Genomic DNA, 22,144 nt, shown 5'->3' with positions numbered 1-22,144 from the left:
TGGTGCAATCATAGGCTCTGTTGTGTCGGTCAGGAAACAGCAGATCAGGCGACATAAGAGTAGTTAATTAGTTGTGCATGTTTTCACACATTTTCACCACTTGGTGCAAAGGAAGGTTGGTCGTTATCAGCAAATGTCCAGCGGAAGGTTCTGGGAACTTCAACAAATGTTTGCTATTTACTCAGCTGTCTGGCATGAAGAACAAACACAAAAGTACAACCGACTGCACGCTGATTAAAGAGAGCATTTCTTTGCCAACTCTAAATGTAATAATACACACAATAAAAGACTCCAAATGAGTCCAGGCAACATTATTTCATTTGTCTTTGAGGTTGCTATGGCAACTATGACTCATTGGAGAGAGGAGTTAGCATAGCATGTGCAAATGTCGTACATGAAATATAAACACACGGCACAATTATGCTGTGGAATATTCCATATTTTTTTACATGTGTTAGGGTAACAGGGCGGAGTAAAAACTAAAATGTGAATGTAAAAGACTTCCTTGTGCTCTACATAACATGTCATGCTGCTTCTTTGCTGAAAATGTTGCATAGATGATGTTTTACACATCACCTGACAGTTGATTCCGGGATGCGCCATTTTGTAGGCGGGTCTTATTTACGTGCCTCCACTTGGACAGCATCTTCTCCCCGTCATCTTTGTTGCAGCGGTGTAGCGTGCAAGGACGGGACTGGAAGAAGTGTCAAAAGATGGCGCTAACTGTTTTAATGACATTCACACTTCAATCAATAACGGAGCAGCATCTTCTCATCAGGAAACAACAACACCAGAAGATTCTGTGAAAAAACATCCGACCGGAACTCCCTAAAGCTAAAGCTACTTGGGTGAATAATGTAAACTCACTACACCGCTATGTTTTATCACTTTCATGGTGAGTTCACTGACAGATGTAAGTAAGAACTTTACACTACTTTATATTAGAAATGGTAACAGTGGAGGATGAATGTCACATAACAAGAAGATAGAGGAAAAAGAAGATTGACTACACATCTGCGGTCCCCTCCAAGGTCTCTCATTGTCATCCCGTTGGGTTGAGTTTTTCCTTGCCCTGATTTGGGTTTCGAACCGAGGATGCCGTTATGGCTTTTGCAGCCCTTTGAGACACTTGTGATTGAGGGCTATACGAGTAAAGTTTGATTGATAGTCCAGTCCGCTGGGACTGGAACGTGCACCGAGTACAAACAACAGTTTTATAAGGCCAACATACTGGTAGACCAAGGAAAACAAGACTGAAAAGGTGAAGCAAAAAGTCTTGAAAATGAAAAGTGCACAACAAAATAAACGCGGTGGTCACTCAGGTCAGTGGACAAGCTCAGAGCCCGGCTCCACCACGTTCTGTACTTCCAAGAATGCCCAGTCCTCGCAATAAACGCCTGCCCCAGAGCCTTCGTTATCCCTTAATCCGGGCTTTTGGAGGCTGGACGGACTTCTTCCTGACACAGCAAAATGTCCGCCTGAGCTGCTCGGTTCTCCCAAACCGCTGCGAGGTCGGCCCAACCACCCGAGGAGGAAGCTGCTCACCTGCCGCTCAAATCCTCCACCATTGGAGCCTCATACCTGAGCACAGGCCCCAGGATTCTTGGGAGGACTCCATGTTGGTGGACCAAAGTCTTCAGTCGCCCAGGAAGACCAGACCTGTCCACTGCCTTCGTCCCCTTTTTGAGGTTGGTGCTCATTTCCTTGATGGATTCTGTGTCCTTAAAACTGCAGTTGAAGACCTGACCTTGGCTTACCAGCAGTCTTTTCCTGTCACAGATGGGATTTGGTCTTTTCCCAGTCTGAATTTGAACTTGTCTCTGACCTTTACTTTCCTTAGGATCAAGAAGCAGGATTTAGTGGTTTGAAGAGCATTACAAAATCTTCTAAAAAAAAGAACCTTTTCTTCAGTTTTAGCACGTTTTAAAGCCAAAAGCAGTGAAGTTGTGTAAATGCTAAATAAAAAGAGACTACAACAAATCCTTTTCAACTTATATTCAATTGAATAGACTGCAAAGACAATAATTGAGAAACATTTTATTTTTTTGCAAATAATTTAATGGCAGCAACACATTGCAAAAAATGCATTTTTACCAGTGTGTTACATGGCCTTTCCTTTGAACAACACTCAGTGCAGGTTTGGGAACTGAGGAGACACATTTTTGAAGTGGAATTCTTTCCCATTCTTGCTTGATGTACAGCTTAAGTTGTTCAAAAGTCTCCTGCCTCATATTTCACACATTTTCAATGTCTGGACTACAGGCAGGCCAGTCTAGTACTTGCACTATTTTCCTATGAAGCCACGCTGTTGTAACATCTGGCTTGGCATTGTCTTGCTGAAATAAGCAGGGGCGTCCATGATAACGTTGCTTGGATGGCAACATATGTCAGCATTAATGGTGCCTTCACAGATGTGTAAGTTGCCCATGAGCTGGGCACTAATACACCCCCATACCATCACACATGCTGACTACCACACTTTCACCTTAGAACAGTCCGGATGGTTCTTTTCCTCTTTGTTACGGAGGACACAACGTCCACAGTTTCCATAAACAATTTGAAACGTGGAATCGTCAGACAACAGAACACTTTTCCACTTTGCATCAGTCCATCTGGCGCTGGTGTTTCTGGATGTTGTTGATAAATGGCTTTGCATAGTAGAGATTTAACTTGCACTTACAGATGTAGCAACCAACTGTAGTTACTGACAGTGGTTTTCTGAGGTGTTCGTGAGCCCATGTGGTGATATCCATTACACACTGATGTCGCTTTTTGATGCAGTACCACCTGAGGGATCCAAGGTCACGGGCTTAGCTCTTTACGTGCAGGGATTTCTCCAGAGCTGGATGAGAAATATTGTTCTTAAACAATTTGCTCAGGCATTTGTTGACAAAGTGGTGACCCTCGCCTCGTTTGTGAATGAGTGAGCATTTCACGGAAGCTGCTTTTATAGCCAATCATGGCACCCACCTGTTCCCAATTAGCCTGTTCACCTGTGGGATGTTCCACATAAGTCTTTGATGAGCATCCCTCAACTGTCTCACTCTTTTTTGCCACTTGTGCTAGCTTTTTTGAAACATGTTGCAGGCATCAAATTACGAACGAGCAAATATTTGCAAAAAATAAAAACGTTTATGAGTTTGAACGTTAAGTATCTTGTCTTTGCAGTCTATTCAATTGAATGTGACTTGAAAAGGATTTGTTGTGGTCTCTTTTTATTTAGCATTTACACAAGGTGACAACTTCACTGCTTTTGTAGTTTGTAAAAACACAATTTCATTTCCAAACTTCCCATGTTCGATTGTTGAAAATATCAATCAATGTATATTTGTGTAGCTCCTTACAACTTCACAAAGTGCTTTACAGGACCAAATAAGTTAAAAGCAGAAAGAGAAATAATACATTTGTTAAAAGCCGGTTTAAAGAAAACGGTTGGCTAAAATTCCTTGAGTGTGAAAGCCCCCCCCCCCCTTATCTGCACTTCCTGCTGGCCTATAAGTACCAGCGGCCTCACAGCGGTCTGTTCCCTTGCAGGCAGCCATGAAGTTGATCGCTCCTCTGCTGCTGCTCGCCACAGGTGATGACAGATCTCCTCAAATAAAATGAAATAAAGAGCGACAGTTTGTCCTTTTTGCTGAGTTGTGTGCTGCGTGTGTGCCAGCTTGCGTGGTCAGCGCTGCCGTGGCGCCCAAGGCCTTCTGGCAGTTTGGCAACATGATCCGCTGCCCCCAACCAGGAGTTAACCCTCTCAAGTACAACGACTACGGATGTTGGTGCGGCTTAGGCGGCACGGGGAGCCCGCTGGACGACCTGGACATGTGAGGACGGGACGTCTCCCAGTCACCCATGAAAAGTGTGCATACTCAATATTTTGCTTTTAGGTGCTGCTACGTTCATGACAAATGCTACGAGAGAAGCAGGAAGACTCCTGGATGCAACAACATCGCTGACCTGCCTCATGTCCTGGTTTATGATTACACCTGCTCCAATGAGAAAGTCACCTGCTCAGGTGAGAGCGCCGACATACACTCAGTCATCCTTTTAGAGCAGGGGGCGGCGACCCGTAACCTTGAAAGAGCCATATTGGAAGAAAAATACAAGAAAACAATCTGCCTGGAGCTGCAAAAAAATGAAAAGTCTTATATAAGTGTTATAATGAAGACAACACATGATGCAAGTGTCTATATTAGCCTACTATCAAAATGACTTTAAAAGTCTTATTTAAGTGTTATAATGAAGGCAACACATGATGTAAGTGTCTATATTAGCCTACTATCAAAATGACTTTAAAAGTCTTATATAAGTGTTATAATGAAGGCAACACATGATGTAAGTGTCTATATTAGCCTACTATCAAAATGACTTTAAAAGTCTTATTTAAGTGTTATAATGAAGGCAACACATGATGTAAGTGTCTATATTAGACTTCTATCAAAATGACTTTAAAAGTATTATTTAAGTGTTATAATGAAGGCAACACATGATGCAAGTGTCTATATTAGACTTCTATCAAAATTACTTTAAAAGTCTTATTTAAGTGTTATAATGAAGACAACACATGATGTGTCTATATTAGACTTCTATCAAAATGACTTTAAAAGTCTTATTTAAGTGTTATACTGAAGGCAACACATGATGCAAGTGTCTATATTTGCCTTCTACCCAAATGACTTTAAAAGTCTCATTTAAGTGTTATAATGAAGGCAACACATGATGTAAGTGTCTATATTAGCCTACTATAAAAATGACTTTAAAGGGCTTATATAAGTGTTATAATGAAGGCAACACATGATGTAAGTGTCTATATTAGCCTACTATCAAAATGACTTTAAAAGTCTTATATAAGTGTTATAATGAAGGCAAAACATGATGTAAGTGTCTATATTAGCCTACTATCAAAATGACTTTAAAAGTCTTATTTAAGTGTTATAATGAAGGCAACACATGATGTAAGTGTCTATATTAGCCTACTATCAAAATGACTTTAAAAGTCTTATTTAAGTGTTATAATGAAGGCAACACATGATGTAAGTGTCTATATTAGCCTACTATCAAAATGACTTTAAAAGTCTTATTTAAGTGTTATAATGAAGGCAACACATGATGCAAGTGTCTATATTAGCCTACTATCAAAATGACTTTAAAAGTCTTATTTAAGTGTTATAATGAAGGCAACACATGATGTAAGTGTCTATATTAGCCTACTATCAAAATGACTTTAAAAGTATTATTTAAGTGTTATAATGAAGGCAACACATGATGTAAGTGTCTATATTAGACTTCTATCAAAATGACTTTAAAAGTCTTATTTAAGTGTTATAATGAAGGCAACACATGATGCAAGTGTCTATATTAGCCTACTATCAAAATGACTTTAAAAGTCTTATTTAAGTGTTATAATGAAGGCAACACATGATGTAAGTGTCTATATTAGACTTCTATCAAAATGACTTTAAAAGTCTTATATAAGTGTGATAATGAAGGCAACACATGATGTGTCTATATTAGCCTACTATCAAAATGACTTTAAAAGTCTTATTTAAGTGTTATAATGAAGGCAACACATGATGTAAGTGTCTATATTAGCCTACTATCAAAATGACTTTAAAAGTATTATTTAAGTGTTATAATGAAGGCAACACATGATGTAAGTGTCTATATTAGACTTCTATCAAAATGACTTTAAAAGTCTTATATAAGTGTGATAATGAAGGCAACACATGATGCAAGTGTCTATATTAGCCTACTATCAAAATGACTTTAAAAGTCTTATTTAAGTGTTATAATGAAGGCAACACATGATGTAAGTGTCTATATTAGCCTACTATCAAAATGACTTTAAAAGTCTTATTTAAGTGTTATAATGAAGGCAACACATGATGTAAGTGTCTATATTAGACTTCTATCAAAATGACTTTAAAAGTCTTATATAAGTGTGATAATGAAGGCAACACATGATGTAAGTGTCTATATTAGCCTACTATCAAAATGACTTTAAAAGTCTTATTTAAGTGTTATAATGAAGACAACACATGATGTAAGTGTCTATATTAGCCTACTATCAAAATGACTTTAAAAGTCTTATATAAGTGTTATACTGAAGACAACACATGATGTAAGTGTCTATATTAGACTTCTATCAAAATGACTTTAAAAGTCTTATTTAAGTGTTATAATGAAGGCAACACATGATGCAAGTGTCTATATTTGCCTTCTATCAAAATGACTTTAAAAGTCTTATATAAGTGTTATAATGAAGGCAACACATAATGTAAGTGTCTATATTAGCCTACTATCAAAATGACTTTAAAAGTCTTATATAAGTGTTATAATGAAGGCAACACATAATGTAAGTGTCTATATTAGCCTACTATCAAAATGACTTTAAAAGTCTTATATACAGTAAGTGTTATAATGAAGACAACAAGTAAGTGTCTATTTTTGCTGTAGTAGCTAACTATCAAAATAACTTTGTGTCTCAGGCTGACGCAAATCTTCATTACGGAAATTTTAATATTTATTTTAAACATTCGTACAACATTGGAAAACATTTGTAAAACAGAAGTTTCTCAGAAGGTGAGATAACTCCTGGATAAGACTGGCTTAGAATGGCCAAAGGTAAAGATGTGTGTGTCCAAGTTAAAGTTATGTTAAAGTAGCAATGATTGTCTGACACACACACACACACACACACACACACACACACACACACAGACACACACACACACACACACACACACACACACACACACACATACACTAGGTGTGGTGACATTGGTCCTCTGCATTTGACCCGTCCCCTTGTTCACCCCCTGGGAGGTGAGGGGAGCAGTGAGCAGCAGTGGTGGCCACGCCCAGGAATAATTGTGGTGATTTAACCCCCAATTCCAAGCCTTGATGCTGAGTGCCAAGCAGGGAGGTCATGGCTCCCATTTTTATAGTCTTTGGTATGACTCGGCCGGGGTTTGAACTCACGACAGACACTCTAACCACTCGGCCACTGAGTAGGTAACAGCAGGTTGTCTTCTTCTAATAGATTTATTACAGTCTTTGCAAGCTGGGTAATGTTTGCTGTGGTCTGGAACAACATGGCCCACAATGAGACATGCAGGCAATATTACATCCAGATAATGTGTCCCCAGACATGCAAATATAAAATATATACAAAGAGGACACAAGTAAAGGAAATTAAAAGAGCTCAAATATATCTACAAATATGTACATACAGCTAGCCTAAATAGCATGTTAGCATGGATTAGCTTGCAGTCATGCACTGACCAAATATGTCTGATTAGAACTCCAACAAGTCAATAACATCAACAAAGCAACTACATTTTGGGGGACAAAATGAGACATAGAAGATGTGGCATAAAACAAGTCTTTCTGTGGCAGCGTCGGAGAAAGTTGTACATGTAAAGTTCAAGAACCGCCGAAAATAGGACAAATGGGCACTCATCAAGTAGTCTTATCAGTGAAGCATGTTTAATATTAATCTAACAATTAGGTAGGTGTGTTTCATGTCATGAACCCACATTACAACTGAATATTTACTTCTTCCTCATCTTTTTCCATTTTCATACATTTTTGCCAAAGCTCTAGGGAGCCACTAGGCGACGCTAAAGAGCCGCATGCGGGTTGCAAACCCTTGTTTTAGAGAGTTGTGGTATTGTGGCCCAGATTGTAGGAGTACACCTCACTACAACATGTAGGTAGCTACAGTACAAGCTACACATCGACAACACATGGATGGAAGGTTTAAGGATGCAGATCTCAAAGGGAAATGAACAGCGTGCCACACCTGCTGAAGTCTCACACAAGTTCCATTAATCGTTGGCCACCATTCAACTCCCAGACACCTGTTCTGGTCCCACAAGCAGTCTGCTCTAGTCCACACTGCTGTGTTGCAACCTTTTTAGGAGGCACACCACCAGCACAAATCAGTCAAAAATGAAACTCAGTTGACAAAAAAAGTGGTTGTTGCAACTGTTGGATATGACTTTAAAGCAGGGGATTCAAACTCAAACACAGAGTGGGCCAACATTTTAAACGGAACAAAGCTGCGGGCCAAGGTTGAACAAATCAACCTTTTAATACGGACCCAAACAAGTTTTGCAATAAATATTGAACAAGCAAGGCTTTTATAACTTTAGTGACATGCAAAATCCAGTTTCAAATAATAATAATAAAATACAATTTAAATAAAAATTTTATGCCTTTTTTTCTATTTGCAATCTTCTGAGGTAAATATAAAAAAAATTTCCACAGGCTAATAATACATTTGAAAATAAAATAACAATAATGAATGAACCAAACATTCAAGCCTTGAAGTAGCAAGAGAAAATGCATAAATAAAACGTTAATTATTGGTCAGTTTGCTGGAAGTTTCCCGGAAGAGTTAGTGCTGCAAGGGGTTCTGGGTATTTGTTTCTGTTGTGTTACGGTGCGGATGTTCACCCGAAATGTGTTTGTCATTCTTGTTTGGTGTGGGTTCACAGTGTGGCGCATATTTGTAACAGTGCTAAAGTTGTTTATACGGCCACCCTCAGTGTGACCTGTATGGCTGTTGACCAAGTATGCCTTGCATGTACTTGTGTGTGTGTGTACAAGCCACAAATATTATGTGACACGCTGTTAGTATGGAGGAGAAGTGGACGTGACGACAGGTTGTAGAGAACACTAAAGGCAGTGTCTTAAAAGCACGCCCCCAATATTGTTGTCCAGGTGGAAATCGGTAGAAATTCGGGAGAATGGTTGCCCCGGGAGATTTTCGGGAGGGGCACTGAACTTCGGGAGTCTACCGGGAGAATTAGGAGGGTTGGCAAGTATGAGTATTAGCGGTGAATGCGGTGTTATACAGCGACACAGACGCTGTATAACACCGGCGGGCCAGCTCTAATACTAAATTGATATTGCCTCAAGGGCCAAATTAAATTACACGGCGGGCCAGAGTTTGACACCCATGCTTTAAAGCATAAGCAAGCATGCATGATTATAGCTCTTGTCTCAAAGTAGGTGTACTGTCACCACCTGTCACATCACACCCTGACTTATGTGCACTTTTTTACTCTTTTCCTGTGCGTAGTGTTTAACTTCTTGTCTCGCACTCCAATTTTGGTGGCTTTTTCTCTTTTTCTGCTAATTTCCTGTAGCAGTTTCACGTCTTCCTTTGAGCGATATTCCCCACACCTGCTTTGTTTTGTAGCAATCAAAAATATTTCAATTCTTTTTATCCTTCTTTGTGGGGACATCGTTGATTGTCATGTCATGTTGGGATGTACTTTGTGGACGCCGTCTTTGCTCCACAGTAAGTCTTTGCTGTCGTCCAGCATTCTGTTTTTCTTTACTTTGCAGCCAGTTCAGTTTTAGTTTTGTTCGGCATAGCCTTTTCTAAGCTTCAATGCCTTTTCTTAGGGGCCCTCACCTTTTGTTTATTTTTGGTTTAAGCATTAGACACCTTTTTACCTGCACCCTCCCTCCCGCTGTTAAGCAATTAACATGCCAAAAATGATACCAATTACTCTTTTCTGTGAGATGAGTGCACATCACAATGGCAGCTACACTCTCAAACTTCTAAAAAAATGATTAGTGTATATCCGACGGGTCAGATTGAAAAGTTTAACGGGCCCTCCGGCTCTAATTTGCCCAGATCTGTGCTAAAGTCACATATAAATCAATGCAATCAGCAACAATTTAAAAAAAAGTATAATTTTTTTGAAATCATTTTTGTGGTTGTGCAGCATAAGCCTTCCTTGTAACGTGCCTTACATGTGTCTCCACAGCCAGCAACGAGAAGTGCCAGGCTGCGGTGTGTGAGTGTGACCGGCTGGCAGCTCACTGCTTTGCCCAGGCCACTTTCAACTCTGACAACAAGAATGTGGATCCTACAGTCCACTGTGTCAACTAAGCTTCACAATCATTGAATAAATAATGATGGGGAAAGAAAAAAACACCTGAGAATTTTTGCATAACCACACTTTTTATGTGAAAATGTACATTTATTCATTTTTTGGACGAGACAAAATGAAGTGAAATGAACATTTAGAATTGTTGGTCTCCTGCTTTCTATTTTCAGCTTGGAATAGAAAGGCACTGCACGTGTACAGCTTTGGTCCGATACAGCAATGGACTACTTGGATGTGATGAGAAGCAACAAAGGTTATTAGAGCGACATTATTGACTTGAACTGAAGAACATGTCCATTGATTACAGTTCACATACATCCAGGTAGCATCATTCAGTTTTTCTTTGACCCTTGGCCAGTGCAAAAAGAAAACTCATTCATGACTAATAATATATCGAGAGGGACAAGCGGTAGAAAATCCATGGCTGGATGGATGATTGATATTACACTGATTAACTTTGTCAGCTATAACACAAAGTTCAGATAGCTGAACCTATACTATCTTTTTGGACAGCTTTCATTTACAAAACGTATTTAAAAAAAACTGCATACTTCACTGTTTCTGTATGCGGCCCCCGCGAGAAAATGTTTGGACACCCCTTGCTTATACAAACGCTCTAATTAAAGCAAACACAAAGTTATTAACAGAGTGATGTGTGTCCACAAGGAAGTCACTATATTGGCTTGTAGAGAAGTGTGGTCACATACTTTTTTTTGTAACGGTGTGTTGCACTCAGAACCATGACTCCATCCTGGAAGACAGCAAAAGTAGAACATTTCAGGGCAAGTGACGCTTTCTGAATAGTTCCGATTTAGGAGGAAATCATTACCAGCATGGAGGAAAAAAAGTTGTGGTCAATTTATTTCACGTTACCAAACTCCAAAACAGTGAAGTTGTCACGTTGTAAAAATGGTAAATAAAAAGAGAATACAACGATTTGCAAATCCTTTTCAACTTCTATTCATTGCGAGCCAGTGTAGACTTACAGTAAGCTTGTCTTATTCCAGCAAAGTAGAAGTGTGTCACCAGGGTTGCAAAATTCCGGGAATATTCAAAGTTGGAAACTTTCCATGGGAATTAATGGGAAAATATGAGAATTAATGGGAATAAACATTGAATGCAACATGCTAGATCTTGCTACATGATTATTAGCTAAAACAACCTGATTTCATGCAAATTCAGTTGAATTTCAACCCTGCACTGTGCATTCCTCCATCACATGCTGGGATAATTGCCAGCATGCCACACACTACAGCAGGACTACTGAGGCCACACTAGTATTTGAGCCCTCCAGGTAAGTGTTGCTGATATTACCGAGGTAAATATATTTGAGATATGGTACTAAAGTGTAATAAAGGCGTAATTGCTGTAGAATACTCCAGCAGACTTCCACTCAAGCTAGCTAGCTGTTCCTGTACTTGTTCAATGATTTTGGGGCCAATATCTCTGGCTAACTAGGTTTATGTACCACCACAGTCTCATAATGAACCCAAAATATTTCTCCGTTAGCCGTGATGCTAATTCTCTCGACATGAAATCCTATTCATTAGTGATCCGAATTTACCTTTTTTGTGATGTGTAAACTCAAGTAGCAAATAGTAAATTAAAAGGTGTCGTTTTCTCTGCCTTCTGTTCTGCTAGCCATCTTGTTGTCATACAAGAATGTAGCTTATAGTTTGATTTAGCATGCTGATTGATTATTCATCTAGCATATTTCTATTCATTTTTCCATCTGTAAAATATTTTTAAAGACTACTCCAATTGTTTAGCTGGCTATTGATATCTGTGTGTGGCATTGCATTAGTTTCACAAGAATAACTAAAAACAGACCAAATAATGCCACGTACACCATCTGATGTGTGGAGACATTCCACCCCAACCAACGTAGGCAGAAATTTGCAAATAATATTCAAAGACCTACGTCAGAAATGCCCCAAAGATGCAGCAGCATAGAGACAAGTGTCCAATAATATATCATGATTGGAATCTCCCATTCATTCCCATGGACGGTGTTCAACTTTGAATAATCAAAAAATGGTCAATATTTCCAAACTTCCCAAAATTAACTTCCTGTGGTAAAATTTCTGGAAAGTTTCCACCTCTTTGCAAGCCATGTGTCACTATGCACCACCTCTTACTTACCACTAATAGTAGCCATATTTTCCACAAAGTAATTGTAGGATATAAAAGAGTAAATATTAGGGTTGGGTATCATTTGAATTCGAACGATTCCGATTCTTTGTTTTGATTCTGATTCCTGACGATTCTCGATTCCGATTCTTCTTATACCATACAATCAATGTGTTTGCCCTGGAAGGTGCTATGTATTTTATGAGAGTTTTCACCATATCCCGGCAAACATAAACAAAGATGTAATGTTGCTGTTACTGTTTAGCCCAATATCAATTATCTTAGCTCTAACGTTATTGCTGAACTAACCTAAATGTTGGAGATTCCACCTCTGAAAAGGGATGCAGTCTTTTGACTATGTGTGCAGTGACCTTTCTGCGGCACTCTTCTGTCTGTGGCAGCGACATCTTCCCCCTTGCCGGAGTACGCTGAGCGCCTGGCTAGCAGCTTGTAGATTGTCAATGAAAAAATACGCGGGCTGATTTGTTAGCTGCCTCAATATTGGCGCAAAACACATCATTTATTGCATATATATTGTTTTACTTACCGGATTCGGACTGCAGTGCAGTCACTGAGATACCAGGCTGGGCGTCGGAGCCGGAGCCAGAGGAAGAGGCAGAGGAAGACGGTCGGCGCAGCGCGTCCAAGACGGGACACACATTTATTTGTACTCCATGAACTCGGAGGTGCTTCATCATGTTGGACGTGCACCCTCCTAAGCACCAAACAGTCCTGTCGCACGTGTTACATTTCGCCGATATTTCATTTATCCATCCATCCATCATCTTCCGCTTATCCGAGGTCGGGTCGCGGGGGCAACAGCCTAAGCAGGGAAGCCCAGACTTCCCTCTCCCAAGCCACCTCGTCCAGCTCTTCCCGGGGGATCCCGAGGCGTTCCCAGGCCAGCCGGGAGACATAGTCTTCCCAACGTGTCCTGGGTCTTCCCCGTGGCCTCCTACCGGTTGGACGTGTCCTAAACACCTCCCTAGGGAGGCGTTCGGGTGGCATCCTGACCAGATGCCCGAACCACCTCATCTGGCTCCTCTCCATGTGGAGGAGCAGCGACTTTACTTTGAGTTCCTCCCGGATGGCAGAGCTTCTCACCCTATCTCTAAGGGAGAGACCCAAACTCATTTGGGCCGCTTGTACCCGTGATCTTGTCCTTTCGGTCATGACCCAAAGCTCATGACCATAAGTGAGGATGGGAACGTAGATCGACCGGTAAATTGAGAGCTTTGCCTTCCAGCTCAGCTCCTTCTTCACCACAACGGATCGGTACAACGTCCGCATTACTGAAGACGCCGCACCGATCCGCCTGTCGATCTCACCATCCACTCTTCCCTCACTCGTGAACAAGACTCCTAGGTACTTGAACTCCTCCATATTTCATTTATTTTAGTCAAATAAAGCCAAACTTTCGACCGCCGACGCCCGCTATCCCTGCTTGACTGACTCGCTCGGCTACATAAGCTCAGCTAAGCTAACACTTCCGGCGGTGGGCGCTTCTTCGTTGGTGTTCAGCGGCTTCTTCTTCCGGTCGGCGGACTTATTCTTTTTTTCCGGTCAGCAGACTGGGTATCGAAACTAGGAATGGAAATTTAAACTTTTGAACAATTCCAGGAGAATCGGAAAGTTAGTCCCGGTTCCAATCGATACTTGATACCCAACCCTAGTAAATGTGCAACATTCCTCAACCCCAGTAGTTTGTAGCATGTCAACATGATCCAGCATTACCTTGATGGAGAGGGCATACAGGTGATTGAGCATCACGTGGTTGGGTTCAGGAAGCAGTGTTGGGTCACACTGGGGAGTGCATACAACATGAACTATACATATGGAGTACATTTGATAACAATTTGAAATGATAGGCCATGCAACATACAGAGATCCCCGTGTCCTTGTTGAGCAGTACTTGCAGCAGGTGTGGAGGTAAGATAGGAGGATGTTTGAGCTTGTCTTCGGACTTGATGACGTAGGCGTCCTGCTGGTAGGGGCCAGGAGGGGAACTGGACAAGTCTGTCAAATAATGAACAAGTTGGCCAAACAGGAAGTTACGGTCCAGCAGCTCATGCAGACAAACTGACACACAAAACTTATCATGTTTACATTGAAGTATAGATTTTCCCAAACATTCATTCATTTCGCAAAGCAAGATTACCCGTTGAGTGCCTCTGCACAGATAGAAAAGTACAACTTCATCACAATTGATAATAACTATGGCAACAACCTTTAAGCATATGAGTTATGTGATAACTTATACATAATTATTCTAACACTCCTTGGACGTATCATGCTCATCCATGCGGACTGGACACTGGCCGAGAGTGGAGTCGGCTGTCTTGGTTGCTTTGTTGGGTCTGCTCCTGTCTCTGGCCATGCTCCCTCCACCCCAGCAGATGATGGCGTGGAACACCACAGTGGATATGTTTCTTTTACTTTTTATTCATAGCTGAATGTAAAAGTGTCTGGTTGTATCTGCTGCTTTATGTCTTTCATGTCCTCTGTGTTCTTTGATGTTTCCCTCTTACACACATGTAAGAGGGATGTATACTATGGCTATGAGTTGTTTTTTTCCCTTGGCCTCAGTCTGGACCCCCTCTCCAGGGCCCAGGCTAAGACCGATTTTTTTTATTTTATTTTAATCTTCTATTTTTTTCTCCCATTCCCCCCTCTTGTTTACCTGTATCCCACCTTTTTTGTAAGGGGCGCTGGAAGCCGGCAGACCCGTCAGCGATCCTGTTCTGTCTCCCTGTAATGTTTGTCTGATCTTGAATGGGATTGTGCTGAAAATTTTTATTTTCCTGAAGGAACTCTCCTGACAGAATAAATAAAGTACTATCTAATCTAATCCATCTACGAAAAAGCAGCAAAAGCAAGAGGCACCAGTGTCCACTATGTTGCTACATTAGCCAGTATTCAGAACCTTCTGGATACTCTTTTATAAAGGAGACTCCTGAAAATTATAGCGACCATTTGTAGTCTTATTGGAAAGGCTGACACCAAAGCAGCTTTTGCTCCTCTCATCGAGCACCGGGGGCTGCTGTGGGCCCCTCACCCATCCAACACTTTGTGACAAACAATGTCAAATATTGGGGAATATGGGCTGTTATGACATGAAAACAACAACTACATAAAAAGCGACATTAAAGTTAATTTATATTTCTTAACAAATTTGTTTGGCTTTTTTGTGTGTCATGGTCAATTATGCAAATTGAGATGAACTTGGGCAGCACGGTGGCAGAGGGGTTGGTGCGTCTGCCTCACAATACGAAGGTTCTGGGTTTGACCCTGCGCTCGGGATCTTTCTATGTTAGCATGTTCTCCCCGTGACTGCGTGGGTTCCCTCCGAGTACTCCGGCTTCCTCTCACCTCAAAGACATGCACCTGGGGATAGGCCCCTCCCACCTCCAAAGACATGCACCTGGGGATAGGCCCCTCCCACCTCCAAAGACATGCACCTGGGGATAGGCCCCTCCCACCTCCAAAGACATGCACCTGGGGATAGGCCCCTCCCACCTCCAAAGACATGCACCTGGGGATAGGCCCCTCCCACCTCCAAAGACATGCACCTGGGGATAGGCCCCTCCCACCTCCAAAGACATGCACCTGGGGATAGGCTCCTCCCACCTCCAAAGACATGCACCTGGGGATAGGCCCCTCCCACCTCCAAAGACATGCACCTGGGGATAGGCCCCTCCCACCTCCAAAGACATGCACCTGGGGATAGGCCCCTCCCACCTCCAAAGACATGCACCTGGGGATAGGCCCCTCCCACCTCCAAAGACATGCACCTGGGGATAGGCCCCTCCCAGCTCCAAATACATGCACCTGGGGATAGGCCCCTCCCACCTCCAAAGACATGCACCTGGGGATAGGCCCCTCCCGCTTCCAAAGACATGCACCTGGGGATAGGCCCCTCCCACCTCCAAAGACATGCACCTGGGGATAGGTTGATTGGCAACACTAAATGGTCCCTAGTGTGTGAATGTTGTCTATCCGTGTTGGCCCTGTGATGAGGTGGTGACTTGTCCAGGGTGTACTCTGCCTTCCGCCCGAACGCAGCTGAGATAGGCCCCAGCACCCCCCCAGCCACCCCGAAAGGGACAAGCGGTAGAAAATGGATGGATGGAGATGACACTGTCACAAGCACTAAGATATCATACCTGAAATTTCAGCAGACTCTTGGGAATCAAGCCTGAGAGCGTCAAAGACTTCAAAGTCGGTCCTTTTCACCTGAATAACGTTATTTACTGTCCCGGTTTTGGTGGTGATCACCGCCTTAAGAAGACAAAGTAAGAAAATGCAGCCATTAATCAAAACATTTATGAATCAAAGCGAGGGCTACACCACTTTTCTTGCTGTTTTGTCTCATGCGTGTCCAAATGTCAATCTTTTCTTGGGCTTTGTAAAACCTGAGGATTTAAATGTCCCTAAACCCAATGAATGTCCAAAACTATTTCCAAAAGAAGACCACATTATATACATTAATAGTCACATTTGGTCTACTTGTATTACTTGCTAAAGCCAATGCAATGTAGAAATGAATGACACCTTTTTCCAGCTAAAACAAAATCAACTGGATTCCCCGCCCCGGCCCAGTGGGACCAGACGTGGATGAAGTCACCTCGATAGTGGTTCTGGTGCACTCACTCCTTGGAACATGTAGGGTTTGATATCACAGCTATACAAACACTCGAGCTAGCTGTGTACAAATTTGCTTGTTTATTTGCAGCAGTTCATGATTGTTCTTATTTCTTGATTGGTGTCCTATCACAATGTATTGTAAGTAAGGAGCAAGGCCTGTGTAACCACGCCAAAAAAATAGTTCCTCTATGTTAGCTCTTACAATAACCTCGGGGTTTGGGTGGACAATAAGCTGGACTGGACTGTCAACACGGACCACCAGTACAAGAAAGGACAGAGCAGGCTGTACTTCCTCAGGAGACTGAACTCCTTCAACATTTGTAGAACACTCCTGTGGATGTACTACCAGTCTGTGGTTGCCAGTGTTCTGTTCTACATGGTAGTGTGCTGGGGGGGGGGCAGTACATCTAAGAAGGACAGCTCCAGACTTGAGAAACTGATCAGGCGGGCCGGTTCTACAATGGGAATGAAAATGGACTCACTGGTGAGGGTGGCAGAGAAGAGGACTGTTGACAAACTAGTGAGCATCCTGGATGATGCCAGTCACCCTCTGCATAGTGTTATCAGTAGCCAGAGGAGCCTGTTCAGTTCTAGACTGCTTCATCCCAGGTGCAGGACTAATAGACTCAAGAACTCCTTCGTCCCACACACCATTAGACTGTACAACTCCTCTCTGGGGCGGGGGGCAGGGGGTACTAGGATGACAGGGGATGCAAAACAATAACAGTGCAATACGTTTTCATAACATGGTCACTACTGCCTACTTTGTCTTGTTATATTCTTATTTTACTGTTATATTGTTATTCCCATTGTTGCTTTTTAGTTTTTATTCTTATTGTAATATTTCTCTTAATTTTCCTGAAGGAACTCTCCTGAAGGAATCAATAAAGTACCATCTATCTATTTTGTTTCCATTTAAACCCCCATTATTTACTTTTTACTTTCATTTAAATTGATCTCAACTCTGTACACTGCTGCTGGAATTTTAATTTTCCTGAAGGAACTCTTCTGAAGTAATCAATAAAGTACTATCTATCTATCTATCTAAAGTACTATCTATCTATCTATCTATCTATCTAAAGTACTATCTATCTATCTAACAATGTCGTTATAACTTGGTTCAAGGCCTACTGAAACCCACAACTAGCCACCACACAGTCTGATAGTTTATATATCAATGATGAAATATTAACATTCCAACACATGCCAATACGGCCGCTTTAGTTTACTAAATTGCAATTTTAAATTTCGCGCAGAAGTACCATGCTAAAACGTCCCGGTATGATAACGTGTGAACGTGACGTCACGCATTGTAGAGGACATGTTGTTCCAGCACCGTTCCCAGTTATAAGTCGTCTGTTTTTATCGCATAATTCCACAGTATTCTGGACATCTGTGTTGCTGAATCTTTTGCAATTTGTTCAATGAATAATGGAGACGTCAAAGAAGAAAGCTGTAGTTGAGAAGGGGTGTATTGTGGCCTCCTTTAGCAATACAAACACAGCCGGTGTTTCATTGTTTACATTCCCGAAAGATGACGGTGAAGCTTTACTATGGAACGGAGCGGTCAAGCGAACACAGTTGGATTGGGCCACACACACAAAGTACAGTGTTTTATGCAGCGATCATTTCAAAAGATCGTGTTTCGAAGAGGGTCCCTTGTGAAGGGCAGAGATGGGCATCGCCACCACCCGTCGACAGGTGCTGAAGAAAGGTGCGGGGCCGACTTTCAGGTTGTACAGGTACGACCATACAGTGTAATCTCACTAAAACACTACTAACACAATAAGCAGATAAGGGATTTTCCAGAATTATCCTAGTAAATTTGTCTCATAACATCTGAATCGCTCCCACTGTAGTCTTTTTTTTTTTTTTTTTACTAGTCCTTCACTCTCACTTTCCTCATCCACGATTCTTTCATCCTCGCTCAAATTAATGGGGAAATTGTCGCTTTTTCGGCCTGAATCGCTCCCGCTGCTGGTGGCCATGATTGTAAACAATGTTCAGATGTGAGGAGCTCCACAACCTGTGACGTCACGCGCACATTGTCTGCTACTTCCGGTACAGGCAAGGCTTTTTTATTAGCGACCAAAAGTTGCAAACTTTATCGTGGATGTTCTCTAATAAATCCTTTCAGCAAAAATATGGCAATATCGCGAAATGATCAAGTATGACACATAGAATGGAGCTGCTATCCCCGTTTAAATAGGAACATCTCATTTCAGTAGGCCTTTAATATGCAGGTCACGACTTCTAATTAAGCGTTTTTGATGATTCATCAAAAGTTTTTTGGAGGGCATTATCAGCGGAATAGTGGACTCCTTATTGCTTGTATTGTTAGCCGCCTTTCACTAGCAGTGTTTCACTATTTAGAATGAACAGAAAAGAGAAAAACCTGTGTTCATTTTGTGAATTATAGGCACAATTCCAATAAAGTGCTGTTCCCCTTTAAGAAGCCACAACAATATTTAAAGTTCATTCGCCAAATTTATTTTTTGATAAACTTGTCTAAAATATTTCAGTGTGTGTTTGAGTAGCCTACTTTTGAGCACATTTAACAATAAAGTGAACATTTCAACAGTGGTCATTTTTCGATATTAAAATCTTCAAATCCTTAAATCTTTAGACTGCTTTTCTCGACATAAAAGTTGGGAGTCGAATGAAGTATTGCAGCATAACTACTCTCTGGTTACACAACGTTAAAAGAAGCTTCCCAGAAATCTGCAACCGGAGTTGGACTTTGGACAAGCCGGCCTGGCCTATGTCAAACTGTAAATGAACTCAAGTATTGAGACAGACCGATCAATCAATGAAGCCACCAGGAAGCATTTGAGAGCCCACAAGGTCTTTTGATGGCATAAATGTTCTTCTCAATGTGTAGAAGAGTGGAAGCTGATGTAGACAGTGGCATCCAAAGTGAAAATCATGTTGAGTTTGCACCTTTTTTTGGTTTTGTTTTTATCTGCCTACAGAATATTGTAAAAATGTTATTAATCATCAATGATATATTTGAACATAAATTCCACAAATTTGTTTCGTCACCTTGTTGTTGCACATAGCTAATACAGCAAGGTTTTGTCCAGATTAGAAGTGTTCTGATCAGGGTTTTAGACGGCCAATTCTGATACCAATCATCCTTAAGTGATCATATTTGCAGGTGCTGGTCATATTATTAGAATATCATGAAAAACTTGATTTATTTCATTAATTCCATTTAGAAAGTCAAACTTGTAGAATGTATACATTCATTCCAAACAGACTGATACATTTCAAGTGTTTTTTGCCAAAAAGGAGATGATTATAGCTGACAACCAATGAAAACCCTAAATTCAACATCTCAGAAAATGAGAATATGGTGAAAAGGTCAGATATTGAAGACACCTGGTGCCACACTCTAATTAGCTAACTAACTCAAAACACTTGGAAAAGCCTTTAAATGGTCTCTTGTTTTGATTCTGTATGACACACAATGATGGGGAAGACTGCTGACTTGACAACTGTCCAAAAGATGACCATTGATACTTTAAAGAAGGAGGACAAGACACAAAAGGTCATTGCCAAAGAGGTTGGATGTTCCCAGAGCTCTGTGTCCAAGCACATCAATAGAGAGGCGAAGGGAAGACAAAGATGTGGTAGAAAAAAGTGTACAAGCAAGAGGGAATAACCGCGCCCTGGAGAGGATTGTCAAACAAAACCCATTCAAAAATGTGGGGGAGATCCACAAAGAGTGGACTGTAGCTGGAGTCAGTGCCTCAAGAACCACCACGCACCGACGTATGCAAGATATGGGCTTCAGCTGTCGCATTCCTTGTGTAAAGCCACTCTGGAATAAGAGACAACGTCAAAAGCGTCTCGCCTGGGCTCAAGACAAAAAGGACTGGACTGCTGCTGAGTGGTCCAAAGTTATGTTTTCAGATGAAAGTCAATGTTGTATCTCCTTTGGATATCAAGGTCCCAGAGTCTGGAGGAAGACAGGAGAGGCACAGAATCCACGTTGCCGGAAGTCCAGTGTCAAATTTCCACAATGGGTAATGGTCTGGGGTGCCATGTCATCTGCTGGTGTTGGTCCACTGTGTTTCCTGAGGTCTAGGGTCAATGCAGCAGTCTACCAGGAAGTTTTACAACACTTTATGCTGCCTGCCTCGGACCAATTTTATGGAGGTGAAGATTTCACTTTCCAACATGACTTGGCACCTGCACACAGTGCCAAATCTACCAGTACCTGGTTTAAGGACCATGGTATCCCTGTTCTTGATTGGCCTGCAAACTCACCGGACCTTAACCCCATAGAAAAGCTATGAGGTATTGTGAAGCGGAAGTTGCCAGATGCCAGAGCCAACAATGCTGAAGAGCTGAAGGCCACTATTAAAGCAAGCTGGGCTCTCATAACACCTGAGGGTGCAACAGACTGCTGGACTCCATGTATTGCTGCAGCAATTCAGGCAAAAGGAGCTGCAACTAAGTATTGATTGCTGAAACTTTCCATGTTCATACTTTTCAGTTGGCCCACATTTCTAAAAAATGTTTTGGTACTAGTCGTAACTAATATTCTAATGTTCTGAGATACTGAATTTGGGATTTTCAGTAATTGTCAGTACTCATCATCAAAATTTGAAGAAATAAACATTTCAAATATATCACTATGTGTGTAATGAATTGATATAATATGTAAGTTTCACGTTCTGAATATAATTACTGAAATAAATCAACTTTTTCATGATATTCTAACAATATGAACAGCACCTGTATTAACTGGAAATCTTAATCACAATTAGAAAAACACACAATGGCAGTGAAACATTATCAACATAGTATTTAAACAATTTGTGCATTTTCTTTTCTTACATACAATTGTTTGAGCAAATCAAGTCAATTGTACTCCAGAACTAAACTAAGGCCTTGTTGACTGTCGATAAATTCAGATGTTTTGCCCAAACGTGACCTGGATCGGATTTTTCCACGTCATTGTCAACAGTACAATTCTACATTTTTCAAATCCGACGCAGGCCTCTTTCAAATGTGGCTACAAACCAGAACCATCGAGTGGCAATCATTCGACCAATACGTCCGCACACGGCAATAAACGGATGCAAAATAAATATTTGACGAATGAGCACAAAACAGGCAAAAATAATATGTTTTAGGAACTGGAATCAATGTTCCATTACTCCTGTCTCCAACTGCTCGTCCACACGCTCTACGGGGCAGACGTTGAAGCAAATGTCCCACAAACTGAAAGTCAAAATGTGTGCCCTCTTCCTTCTTAATCTTTTAGGTACAATCATTTGGTTCATCAGAAAATGTTGACTTTGATAGCACAAAATCTTTCAAATTCCCAAAAAAGTACTCTGTGCCTCAGGTCACTACAGTTGTATGGATTTCCGAGTAAAAACTGACGTAGGTTCAAATTCAGAAAACTACGTACACAGGTAAAAATCCAGATGTATTAAAGTGTTCGCACGCACAAA

General features: G+C 41.3%; 2 protein-coding genes across 4 annotated transcripts in view; one reads left to right on the top strand and one right to left on the bottom strand.

Moving 5' to 3' along the window:
• The first annotated feature begins 1,358 nt into the window (after positions 1-1,358).
• Positions 1,359-10,253, top strand: pla2g1b (phospholipase A2, group IB (pancreas)). The gene is made up of 5 exons (XM_061907181.1): positions 1,359-1,688; positions 3,535-3,577; positions 3,662-3,818; positions 3,882-4,009; positions 9,780-10,253. Exons 1-5 carry the CDS (start codon positions 1,374-1,376, stop codon positions 9,902-9,904), a joined length of 768 nt encoding a protein of 255 aa, XP_061763165.1. The 5' UTR covers positions 1,359-1,373; the 3' UTR covers positions 9,905-10,253.
• The window catches only part of prkab1b (protein kinase, AMP-activated, beta 1 non-catalytic subunit, b), a 26,331-nt gene continuing 14,144 nt past the window's right edge, over positions 9,958-22,144 (bottom strand). For all 3 annotated transcript variants that reach the window (XM_061907180.1, XM_061907179.1, XM_061907178.1), the window contains 4 exons: positions 16,196-16,310; positions 13,915-14,048; positions 13,767-13,835; positions 9,958-10,653 (listed from right to left, as the gene is read on the bottom strand). In XM_061907180.1, the coding sequence (XP_061763164.1) occupies positions 10,576-10,653; positions 13,767-13,835; positions 13,915-14,048; positions 16,196-16,310 (396 nt within the window). In that variant the 3' untranslated portion in view covers positions 9,958-10,575. The remainder of the gene's footprint in view (positions 10,654-13,766; positions 13,836-13,914; positions 14,049-16,195; positions 16,311-22,144) is intronic.

Source organism: Nerophis ophidion, linkage group LG07 (genome assembly GCF_033978795.1).
Source record: "Nerophis ophidion isolate RoL-2023_Sa linkage group LG07, RoL_Noph_v1.0, whole genome shotgun sequence".
Lineage (NCBI taxonomy): Eukaryota > Metazoa > Chordata > Actinopteri > Syngnathiformes > Syngnathidae > Nerophis > Nerophis ophidion.
The sequence above is the reverse complement of the archived record's forward strand: the minus strand, read 5'-3'. Positions and strand labels throughout refer to the sequence as shown.